General features: G+C 43.7%; 2 protein-coding genes across 3 annotated transcripts in view; one reads left to right on the plus strand and one right to left on the minus strand.

Moving 5' to 3' along the window:
- The window catches only part of fam118b (family with sequence similarity 118 member B), a 63780-nt gene extending 52803 nt beyond the window's left edge, over window positions 1-10977 (minus strand). Inside the window, exon 1 of one of the 2 annotated variants that reach the window (XM_063038602.1) lies at window positions 10796-10977. The gene's annotated coding sequence lies outside the window, so the exon portion shown is untranslated. Of the gene's footprint in view, window positions 1-1503; window positions 1521-10795 lie in introns of those variants that run through there. The other variant, XM_063038601.1, reaches the window with a different exon arrangement.
- ilvbl (ilvB (bacterial acetolactate synthase)-like) overlaps window positions 10170-12679 on the plus strand; it is a 104591-nt gene continuing 102081 nt past the window's right edge. Inside the window, exons 1-2 of the mRNA XM_063038597.1 lie at window positions 10170-10464; window positions 11819-12020. Of these exons, the coding sequence (XP_062894667.1) occupies window positions 10348-10464; window positions 11819-12020 (319 nt within the window). The 5' untranslated portion in view covers window positions 10170-10347. The remainder of the gene's footprint in view (window positions 10465-11818; window positions 12021-12679) is intronic.

Consider the following 12679-nt stretch of genomic DNA (forward strand, 5'->3'; position numbering starts at 1 on the left):
CTGATCAGGGGCAAAGCAGGTACTACTCCTTGCCTGACGTGACTTGCAGGCTAGTGGAGGGAAGGAGTGCCTTATACCTCCTTTGGTAGAGATGTACCTGCACCTTACCACCCATTGAATTGAACAGGCCTCACCATTTGCTTCCCTCACACCTAATCTCCTGAAATAAAGACTATTCTAAACTCTGTCATCGTAAAAAAATAAACAGACAGAATATTTTTTTAATAAAGGATGGGTTCCTTGAAATCTCCATGGATGGCTGAGAAATCTTGGAATATGACTGCTAAGAGAGAAGGAATATTTTAAGATGGAATTGGAAATCTTGAATCCATTCACCAAGAGTGCAGCTTACCCCTCAAACTTTCAAAGACCCCCTTAAAATCTCAGTTTCAGACTAAACCACATCATATTCAAACACAACATAAATTTTTCATACATCATGGACATTCCTCCCTAAAGGATCCTTTACACCAAAATTATTGATTAACCTTTTCTCATTGTTCAGTACCAGACATAATAGAGCCTGTATCCGCAATGGTTCAACATTTGACCTAAAAAACCACCTTGTATACAGTATATTGTATATAAGCTATGTACACACACCTTGTCACCACTAATTTGAAATGTGCAGACCAAGTTGCTGCATGATTACTGTATTAACCTCCAAATTCTTGATTTGCGCTGCTTTCTGTTTCTTAACCCCATCCAAAGTGATTCAGATCTTACATCATGGCCTATCAAGCCAAGATCTTTACTCATGACTATATTGATCGTGTTCTTTATTTATTGTACCACATAGATGTCATTTTCCTTTTTACCTCTCCTAATGTTGTAATGACAAGCTACAATATCACATCCATAAACAGCAGTTATTGTTTGGTGGTATCATGGAAAGGTAACATTAACAGCTGGAGTTCCATGCTAAATGTAATGTCTAGACTAAACTTCCACTGCTCTTTCTCCATTTGGACCAACCTTTCTTTGTCAATCTGATCCATATTTCATCTTCAAGTTTAATTGTCATTCAAACATACACGAGTACAGATACACGAAACAATGTTCCTCCGGGGTCAAGGTGTAAAACACAGTATCAACAGTCACACACAGCATAAGGCACATATAGCACATACAAGATAGCAGTAAGAGACAGTCACACAAAAAAATAAATAGTCCATTAATGTTGTAGCAGTCTGTAGACGAACTTAATATGATTTGTTTTCTGCCGAGCGAACACCCAGGGTGCGATGGGTGAGGGGAGGTAGGGAGCAACTACCTTGAATGCCATGTCACACTCCTGGTGGAGCGCACTGACTCTGACGTCTCACTACAGGGCAGCTGTAAACAGGCAACATCGTAGCCTGAGGCTGCACGGCTCCCTAGCAGTCTGCCAATAAATCAGTGAATTGGACTTGCAGCATTCCACATTAGCAAAGACCAACAGGATCTTATGATCACAAGAAAAGTGACTGAGATGATCACTTGCTGTTATACTAGACTGCACACCGCTTTTGTGCACCAACTCCTCCCAACGCCTCTCTGATGCAGGCAGCAGCACGATCCACACCAAGTTCAGCTCCTTCAGCTTCTCAGCCAATGAGCAATTCGCTGATGGGGTAGACCTGCAATAATTTACATTCTTAATGTCCAGCAGGGTCTTACAATTGTATAAAAATACCCATCAACACCCATTCCTTTTCTTATGGTATCTCTTGATGCAACCCTTCCCCTCCTACCCTCTCCCTTCATCTCATCCAAGAGTAGCAGAAATTTACATTTGCTTCTGACAGTTTAGGATACTGTGTTCAGTGTAAACTCCTTTGCATTGGGGAAACCAAACATATAATGCATTAATTACCCCTTTGCAGAACACCAATGTTCAGTCCCCAAGGGTGACCCCAAGCAACCAGACTCTGACACTTCATTTCTCCATTCTATTGGCCTTTCACACTGCTCAACATAAGCCTAAAGAACAGTACCACATCTTCTGACTTGGCATACTAGAGCCTTCAGGGTGTAGTGCTGAAATCAATAATTTCAGATATTCACTTTTATATAAGCATAAAGCATAGGAGCAGGAATTGCTGGTATGAGGAATAGTGCCCTTGCTTTCTCGATCGATATTAATGACCTGAATTTGGAGTGATAGATTGCAGCAGGATGTGTTTAGGCTGGTGGAATTGGCAGATACATGGCAGATGAAGTTTAATGCAGGAACTCAAGGAGATGCATTCTGGTTGAAAAATGCAGAGAGGCAACATAGAGTACTGTTCTAAAAGAGTTGCAGGAATGATAAAAAAAAATACAGGGCTATGTGTGAACAAATCATTGAAAGTAGCAGTGCAGGTTCAGAAAGTATTCAATAAGGCAAAAATAATTTTGGGTTTTATCACTCAAGGCATATAGTATAAAAGTAGGGACTTAAAACTTTAAAAATCGCTGGTCCAACCTTATTTGGAGCAATGTATTCAATTCTGGTCACATTAAATGTAGTACTTTGGAGACAATTCTCAGTGACAAGAATCAGTTGCATTTGGAAAAGCATAAACATTAGTCAGCAGGGCATCGCGCAGGGGAGATCCTGCCTGACAAGTCTGATAGAGATTTTTGAGGAATTGACAAAGATGATTGATGGGAGTAGTGAATGGGTGTTGTCTACATAGATGTAGTGAAGCATTTGACAAGGTTCCTCAAGGTAGATTAGTTCAGAAGATTAAGTCACCCGGGATCCATGGTACAGGAGCCTTAGGTCGTATACCACCAGGTTCAGGAACAGTTAATACCCTTCAACTATCAGGCTCCTGAACCAGCATTGGCATCTTCGCTCACCACAATACTGAACTGATCATTGAACATAACCTTACCTCCTACACACCCACTATACTTTACTTGAATAACCTGAAAAATTATGCCCTTTCATAATAGCTATTTCCACCCTGGGAAAAAGTCTCTGGCTATCTGCTTGATGTATGCCTCTTCTTGTCTTGTACATCTCTATTAGGTCACCTCTTATTCTCCTTCGCTCCACATAGAAAAACCTTAGCTCGCTCAACTTCTCCTCAAGACATTCCCTTGTCCAGACAGCATCCTGGTAAACCCCTCTGCATCCTCTCTAATGCTTCCACATCCTTCCGATAATGAGGCGACCAGAACTGAACCAGTGGTCCAACCAGGATTTTACAAAGCTACAACGTTACCTCATGGCTTTTGAACTCAATTCCTTAACTAATGAAGGCCAACACACCTTACTCCTTCGGAACAACCCTATTATCAACTTGTGCAGCAATTTTAAGGGGTCTATGGATGTGGACCCCAAAATTCCTTTATTCCTTCACATTGTTAAGTATCCTGCCATTAACCCTGTATTGCCTTCAAATTCGACCTTCCAGAGTGAATCACTTCGCACTTTACTGGGTTGAACTCCATCTGCCACTTAGCCCAGCTCTGCATCCTGTCAATGTGCTGTTGCGACCCACGACAACCCTTCACACTATCCACAACTCCACCAACCTTTGTCATCTGCAAACTTACTAACCTACTCTTCCACTTCCTCATCCAAGTCTTTTATAAAAATCACGAAGAGCAGGGGTTCCAGAACAAGTCCCTGCAGAACACCACTGGTCACCAACCACCAGGCAGAATACTTTCCTTCTACAACTACCCTCTGCCTTCTGTGGGCAAGCCAATTCTGTATCTACACAGCCAAGTTTTCCTGGCTTCCATTCTGCTGATTTTCTTAATAATCCTACTACAGGGAAACTTATCAAATGCCTTACTAAAATCCATATACACCACATCCACTGCTCTGCCTTCATCAGTGTGGTTTGTCACATCCTCAAAGAATTTGATCGGGCTTGTGAGGTATTACCTGACCCTCACAAATCTATGCTGACTATTCCAAATTAGACTATGGTTCTGCAAAAGCTTGTAAATCCTGTTTCCAATAATTTGCCTACCACTGAAGACTCACTGGTTTATAATTCCAAGGTTATCCCTACTCCCTTTCTTGAACAAAGGAATAATATTTGTCATCCTCCAATTATCCAGTACTACACCTGTAGCCAGTGAGTTCACAAAGATCATCTCAAAGGGTGTGGAAATTCCCTCTCTTCCCTTAGTAGCCTGGGGTATATCCCATCTGGCCCTGGGGACTTATCTATTTTAATGTTTTTCAAAAATTTCACAACATCCTCTTTCTTAATGCTGACATTTTCTAGCATCTGTCCTATGCTGTCCTCACAAACGTCGTCCCCTCTCATCAATGAATACAGAAGGACTTCCTCTGCCTCCTCCAACTCAAGGCACAAGTTGCCTTTCCTATCCTTGATCCCTGTCCTACCCTCTCTCTAGCCATCCCACTGTTCTTCACATTAGTTTGTGGAATCTTACAAGAAAGCATTCAAAACGGCTCCTAACTTACACTTAAAAGAGCAGTTGAAAACTGCTGTTTCAATGGAAACCGTAGACAGAGATGCAATTGAGTTGAAGTCAGGAATGAAAGTGAGTGTGAGCAAAATTGCAACATCTAAACAGAAACGAGCCTAGGCGAACTGTTGCGGCAGGGGCTCACAAACACCAAACAAATGCAGGTTGAAAGGTGAAACTTGCAGAAAATGCAACAAAGTAGGACACATACAAAGAGCATGTAGGGTAGACAAGAATAAATGGTCCATACAGGGAAGAGAAAAAGATAAAAATTCAAGTTGCAGTTTCAAAAAGAGCACTTATCTGCATGCTGTTGATAAAAAATCTGATAATGATGAGAGTGACACAGGACTGCGTAGCCTTGAGATTTATATTGTGAAAGTTAACAAGAGATAAGCAAAATGGCTTACACCAGAAGTGAATGACAAGTTAATTAAAATGGAATTAGACCCTGGCTTGGCTGTTTCAGACATTCCACAAGATGAATTTCATCGGCTTTTCAGAGATACTAAACTGAAGCCTGCTGATATCCAAATAACAACTTATATGGGAGAAAACATAACTCCTGTTGTATTTCACTGTTGCATCCATAACAGTGAAATACAACCAGCAAGTCACATTGAGCTTGTATGTGGTAAAAACAAAAGGGCTTGCATTGTGGGGACATGATTGGCTGAGACAACTACAACTTTATTGGAGACCCATCCACTATTTGCATGTCACATCTCCTCCAATGAAACCATCTGAAATCAAATTAAGAAAGGTACTAGATGATGCTACAGCGGTGTTCAAAGATGATGTTGGAAAACTCAAACATACTCAAGGGTAAAATAGCGTTAAATGAAAATGCCACGCCAAGTTTTACAAAGCCAGTGAGCTAGATCACATGGACGCAGAAGGAATTCTTTCCAAACTTGAGTGGAACCCATGGGCAACACCAGTGGTCCAAGTAGGCAAGAAGAATGGGTCTGTCGGGATCTGTGGTGATTTTGAGGTCACTATCAACCCAGGAGTGAAAGTAGATCAATACCCTCTGTCCAGGACAGAGGATATCTTTGCAAATCCTTGTGCAGGAAAATATTTCAGCAAAGTGGAATTAGCTGAGGCCTACTTGCAGATGGAGATGGGAGAAGGGTCCAAAGTGTTTCTTCACCATAAACACTCACAAAGGGCTTTATCACTACAACAGGCTTATTTTTGGAGTAGCATCTGCACCTGCACTCTGACAGAACGCTATGGGCCAGGTGCTGTAAGGCTGCCCAGGTACTCAGTGTAACCTGGATGACATCATTGTTACTGGTAAGGATGGCAAGGAACACCTCCAAAATCTCAAGATTCTGGGCTCAGAGCATGATACAAGAAGTGAGAATTCTTTAAACCAAGCATCACTTATTATGGTCACACCATTGATGCACAAGCTTTACTTAAGTGTGATGAGAAAATTCAAGTAGTGGTGGACACCCCAAGGCCAACGGACATGTTACAGTTGCAGTCATTTTTAGGATCTGTCAATTACTATAACAAGTTTCTGCCAAATGTGGCTGATGTGCTCCACCCCTAGAACTCATGACTACAGATCGAGATGAAATCGCAATGGAAAAGCAATGCGAGGTGACTTTCAAAAATGGTGACGTCAGACACCGTACTAACACATTATGATCCACATCATCCAGTGAAACTTGCCTGTTTCTTGGAGGACGCAATTACAAGATTGAATTCAAGAGGATGACTAACCATGGAAATGCTGATGGATTGTCCCATTCCCTTGGAAAAGGAAGTACCAGAAAAGTTTATAAGAGATCACTCCACTTGATGTATTCTCCCTAATGCAAATCGAAAGTCTCTCAATTATGGCAGAGATGATCCAAAGGAAAACCATAAAAGACCCCACAGTGTGTCAGGTCTACATGGCCACCCAAAATGGTTGGATGGCGCAACAAAAATTCCAAATTCCCCATTTTTACCAGTACCGAGATGAACTTGCCCTGGCAGAGGATTCATGTGGATTTTGCTGGACCATTCATGGGCACAAACTATTTGGTAGTAGCCGATGCAGTGACAAAGTGGTCAGAAGTGTCTCCAATAGCCTCCTGTTGTCGTGGTCTGGTCTGTGAAGTCTGCATTCTGGTTCACGGTCCAGTCCATGGACTTCGGACTCCAGATCTTCCGGCTGTCCCTTGTTTCAGTTGGGCTTAATCATAGGCACCTGATGCTCGTCTTGGGGCTGGGAATATAAGTGGGCTTGGATTTGTATGTGGTTGCTGTAATGGTACCCTTCAAGGAAGTGTCATTAGTCCAGTTCTTTTTAATGTCATGATAAATGATATCTTTGATCAGGTAGGGACAGGATTTGGCAAATCATTGTTTGCAGATGATGGTGCAATCTGGAAAAGAGGAAGAAACATCAAGTATATATTAAGGCAGGTACAAAAGGCTTTAAGATCAGTTGAAAACTGGGCTGATAAATGGGGTTTCAGGATTTCTGCTTCCAAGTCCAAATACATGATTTTTGGCTTTAGAAGAAAGATTCCTGATTGTGAATTATGTCTATATGATTCTCCACTAGAAAAAGTCAAGGTATTCAAATTTTTAGGTGTCTGGTTTGATGGAATACTTACTTGGAGGGTTCATATAGATAAAACAATTGGAAAGTGTGAGAAAATTTTAAATGTTATGAGAAGTATTGCTGGATGTGACTGGGGAGCAGGGTGGGAAACTATGTACTTAATATATCTAGCTATGATTGGATCAGTTATAGATTATGGTTGTATTACTTATGGTTCTGCTGCTACAGCAGTGCTTGGAAAACCAGACACTGTGCAGTCCAAAGCACTTAGACTCTGTTGTGGAGCTTTTAGAACAACATCAGTCCTGGCATTATGTGTGGAGATGGGAGAAGTGCCTTTGCATTTAAGATGAATTCAGTTGGGCCCCCAGTATTGGGTAAAACTAAATGAATTCAATCACAGCTGTCCATCAAAGTGTCTTTTGCAGGGTAAGTTGGAGTACCAAAGTAAAATTAAAAGATACCCATTTTTAGATTTGGTTAATAATTGGGTGGTGAAATTGAAACTGACTGAGGAAGACATAGTTGACCACATTTGCTTGCCACCTGTCCCTTTTTGGCTCTTTCCAGAACCAGAAGTAGACCTATTCCCCTCCTCTTTCAGCTTAAAGGAAGCAGTGTAATTACATCAGTGTTGATTACAAATAAATATTTAAATAATAAATGGGGATCTTATCTGAAGATTTTTACTGATGGCTCAGTGGACCCAGAGAGCAGTACGGCAAGGTTTGGGATGTATGTGTCTCAACTTGGAGTTAAGATTGGTCACTGGGTTTCAGATGGTGTTTCTGTCTTTGCAATTATTATTAGAATTATTAGCAATCCTCTGGGCCTTATGGTGGATAGAAGACTCTTAACCATGTAGGGTTATCATCTGTTTGGCTTCTGCTGCAGCCTTAGTCTATAAAAGGGAGTAAATCAAAAGCTCGTCCTGACATGGTTATTGAGATTCTCTTAGTGTTGTTTAGACTAAGGAAGATGGGTTGTGCAGTTAGATTTTCATGGATACCTGGGCATGCTGGGGTGGAGGGAAGTGAAATTGTGGATGGCATTGCAAAGTCTTCCTTACAGAGCAGGCAAGTAGAAATTAGAGTTCCCCTAGGCACAGCAGAATTGAGAAGTAGGATTAAAAAAGGTATAGAGAAGAAGTGGCAGGAGGATTGAAAAAATGAATTGAGGGGCAGGCATTATTTTTCTAGTCACCCACTAGTTTAAAAAGGTCTCAGACTGTTACCTTTTAAGTCGTAGAGATATGGTAAAATTTACAAGACTTGGGTTGGGGCATTGTGGGCTAAACTATTATTTAAAGATAATAGGAAAACATCCTACTGGATTATGTGACTGTGGTAGTCCAGAGACAGTCCAGCATGTTTTGCTGAGCTGTAATCGATATAAAATTGAAAGAAGCATGTTCACGAGGTTATCTGGCTTGAATTTATTTTGGTTTTCTATTAAATCTTTGTTTGGCCATCAAGAGAATCAACAACTGATTGAAGAGTCTATCATTCAGTTTATACCTAAGACTAGGTTGTATTTGAGAATCTGAGTTCCTTGAAGTTCTATAATTATACATCCTGCGGGGGGCTGTAATACACCTAAATGCGTCTAAACAGCTGGAAATAGAAGAAGCAGAAGAAGTGTGGTTGCTAGTTTGTCTCATCAGTATCCTGTCCTTGCTTCTGTGGGGTAAGTCAGGCTGGTTTTGCTGTTACCCTCTGGTTGGACCTGTCCCTTCCTGTCCTTGCCTCTGGGTAAGCCAGGCTGTCTTTGCTGTTACCCTGAGACTGGGCTGTTCCCTTCCCTTCCCCTTCCTTCTGAAGCTTTGCCTGCAACCTTGTCAAGTTCAACCACTGGAGCGAGACTGGAGCCTTGCTGTGTCAAGATAAGGAACTGTCTATTGTTGAGTTGGAATTGTCTGTGTCCATGCCTTCGCTAGGTAGGTCTGGCTGTTTGCTGTTACCTAGTCTTGGGAACTGTCTTGTTGTGTTCAGCATTCTGTATAGAGCCCTGACCCCAAGTCCTGTTCCCAAGGAGGGGTCCTGGCTCTGTGTTCCATGTCCCTGTGTTCCTGTCTCTCAAGTCCAAGGCTCTGTGTTCTGCATTCCTGTCGTCCCAAGTCCAAGGTTCTAAGATTTGTCATCCCAAGTCCGAGGCTTGGCTGTTCCCGAGTACCGAGTCAAGGCTTAGAGTCCCCTCGTCCTGCCCAGTCTCCCAAGACCACGTCATGTCTTCACCTAGTTCTGGAGTCTGAGCCAGAGTCAAGACCCAGGTTCTGGGTCCTTGTCCAGTCTCTGGCTTGGAGTCCGAACCCGAGCCTAGTCATGTCCTTGCCTTGAAGTACCCAAGCCATGTCCAGCCCTGTAGCCACATGTCCCTGCTTAGTTCTGGGGTCTGAGCCCGAGTCAAGACCCAGGTTCTGGGGCCTTGTCCAGTCTCTGGTTTGGAGTCCAAGCCCAGGCTTCTAGTTCCCAGTTCCTAGTCCTGGTCCTGCTTGCCTAGCCGATGTCTTAGTCCAAGTCTGTGTTCTTGTCCCAGCTCCTAGTCTGCATCCAGTCACGTCCCTAACTCTAGTCTCTAGTCCTGTTCCTGGTACTTCAGTGTCAGTCTTGCATTTGGGTCCGTTCCCAACGCCCCGCTATGACACCTGTACAGTCTCGCACACCATTGATATGTTCTAGAATACCTGGACAGTGACAATGGACCACAGTTTGCGGGGCAACAAGTTCAGTCATTCCTGAAAATGAATGGAATAAGACGTGTTACATCTGCACCATATCACCAGCTACAACGGCTTGGCAGAAAGGTTTGTCCAGAGTTTAAAGTACACAATGTCAGCAGAACACAATACACTAGCACTAAACCAGAAACTTGCCAATTTCCTCCTTGCCTATCACAAATCAGCACACTTCACAACCAACAACTGAAACTTTAACAAATACCCTCCACGAAATTGCACAGAGACTACAAAATCTAAAATTACCGCTCTAACCTAAACCTCGCCTCCGAAGCGACAAAGCAACCTGTACTGATGACAGAATGCTACTGCGCTGCCTGTCACGGCAGACAGATGACCAACAGAAAAATGACCGCACAGCAGGTGATTTGTCACACCCAATCAGTAAGCCCAGCAGCTAGGAAGCCGAACTGCCTCTCCGCCGCCCGCTTGAAGCCCGCCTTCCCTTACCACTGATGGGACAAAGCCGGCGGCAGTGCCCTTCTTATCTAGATCGTGATAGGTTATTGATGTCGTCGGTCGTCCTGCAAGGGTAGCGTCACTCGAACGAGAGGGCGACGCGGGCGGAAGTGAGAGAACTGGGAACTTTGAGCTTATTTTAACCCCTAACTCTCTGTCATCGATCATGGAGATTAATGGCGCCGCGGGATGTGCGCTATGCTGGAGCCTGGCGGTCGCCGTCATTAGCTTAGCACTGTTCGCGGCTTGGAAACTGGGACTGATGCATCTGCTCTGGTACCGGGTAAGAGGAACAGGGCGGCCCGGGGCCTCACTGGCAACAGACCAGACTCCGACAATCGAGTTCGGAGGGCTCCTGTCAAGTTCCAAGTTTTTTCTCATCTGACTGTACCTATATGCAACAAAACGGAATAACATTTCTCCGGACCACGGCGCACCCACAAAACATACATCAAACGCAGCACCTTAAACAACATATGCCCACAAATAAGTTAATAAAATGTATTTCACAGTGCAGCACAGGTAGCCAGTAAAAAGCTCGCTGTCCTAATTATGAGACCTCGGTGGTGGCAGAGTATTCATCGGTGTCACAGCCTGATAGAAGAAGCGGTTACCCAGTCTGACAGTCCAAGTCCTGATGTTCCTGTACCTCCTCCCTGATGGCAGTAGGTCAAAGAGATTGTAGGATGGGTGGTAGGGATCCTCAACAATGTTACGGGCCCTTCGTCTACAGAGGTCCGGGTAAATCCCGATGGGGGGAGGGAGACCCGGTGATCCTCTCAGCGGCTTTTATTATCCTGTCTACAGCTTCCGTGCCACACAACGATGCAGGACGCTTCTTGATGTTGCTCCTGTAGAAAGTTGTTAGAATAGGAGCAGGGAGCCTTGCACCCTCAATCTTCGCAGAAAGTGTAGAGACGCTGCTGAGGAGGTGTTGTGGGTCCAGGTTAGATCGTCCGTTTTGTACAGACCAAGGAACTTTGCGCTCGCTCTTCACTCTCTCCACGGCAGAACCATTGATGTGCAATGGAGAGTGGTCGACTGCGCCTTCCTGAAGTCCACAGTCATCTCCTTTGTCTTGTTCACGTTGAGACTCGGGTCGAGACCTCAGGTGGAGGCTGCTGTCCCAGGGCAGTGGGCTCTGCCCGAGACCCAGACCAGAGTGAACTGTGTCTGTGTTGCAGGTCATGCCCTTGTCTTGCTCAGATGTTGCTGGGTCCTGCCTAAGAGTTAAAGGAATCTGATGGGAATGCCTCTGGGGTTGTAGGAAGCGTACTGGGTACTGTGCCCTTGATCAATGATAAAAGATGACACACTAGCTTCTGGGGAATGTCTTGTATGATTTATGGATATTTTGTGTTCTGTGATTGAATTTAGGTATCTGTCATGCTGCTGTACCTGTGCCTCCTCATACCACATGACAATAGACTTGGAGAGGAGACCAGGTACTTTTCTGAGCCTTGACTTGTGATTCATCAGGCAGATGGGGAATCTGATTTTGGACTTGGTAGTTAGGGAGAGCCTGTTCTCTACATTTGTGCTTTATCTTAAACATTGCAAGTTAGTTTACTGCACACTGAGAAAAGAGGGTGTATTTTGGATATATGACATTTTGCTTTGTTTTTTTTTCTGGATAGGTGGAGCCTACAAGCAGCAGACATGGTGGTGAGAGAGTTGCTGAGGTCTTGAAAGCCCATGGTGTGAAATACCTCTTCACATTGGTTGGTGGACATATATCACCTATTCTTGTGGCTTGTGAAAAGATCGGGATCCGTGTGGTAGACACCCGGCATGAAGCTACAGCTGTATTTGCTGCTGATTCTGTTGCTAGACTCTCAGGTACTTATTCAAGATAACTGTGAAATCACATTTAACCTTAACTTGCCTTTATGACCATTTTATAACCTTCCTTTACAAAGTCAAGATTATTTGCATGAAAGCTTATTGCCCATTACACCACTGGCGATTAGGGCAGCAGTGTCCAGGTGTTCATCACTGGATGGTGTTCAGGGCTTCTTTCATCGTGCTGGTAGCTTCTTCTCGGTTTTCGTTACTGTCAGCCATACAAGCTCCAGGTGGAGACTCAGGAATACCGTTATACACAGATGAAGAAGGATTCTTCATTGCTGGTTCAATAACAGTTTTGTTTGACCAGTCAGGGTTAATGGCCGTGAGCTGAACCACTGAACCTGGAGGACCCACAACACCTAAAATTCCCCCAAATAAGTAATAAAATATTTTTCAAAGTGCAGCACAGGTAAACAGTAAAAAGATCGCTGTCCTAATTACACAACCTCAGTGGTGGCAGAGTATTCATTAGGTTCAGAAGAGAAGAGAGGTGAAGAGGACTGCAGTATTGATAGGATATTCCATAGTCAGGAACAGAGACAAGGTTCTGTAGGTGCGATAGAGACATCTGGACAGTATGTTGCCTCCCTGGTGCCAGGGTCAGGGATGCCTTGGATTGAGTCCGTGGCATTCTCAAGGGCAAAGGTGAG

The sequence above is a fragment of the Mobula hypostoma genome, chromosome X2, assembly GCF_963921235.1.
Source record: "Mobula hypostoma chromosome X2, sMobHyp1.1, whole genome shotgun sequence".
In the NCBI taxonomy this organism is placed as follows: Eukaryota; Metazoa; Chordata; class Chondrichthyes; order Myliobatiformes; family Myliobatidae; genus Mobula; species Mobula hypostoma.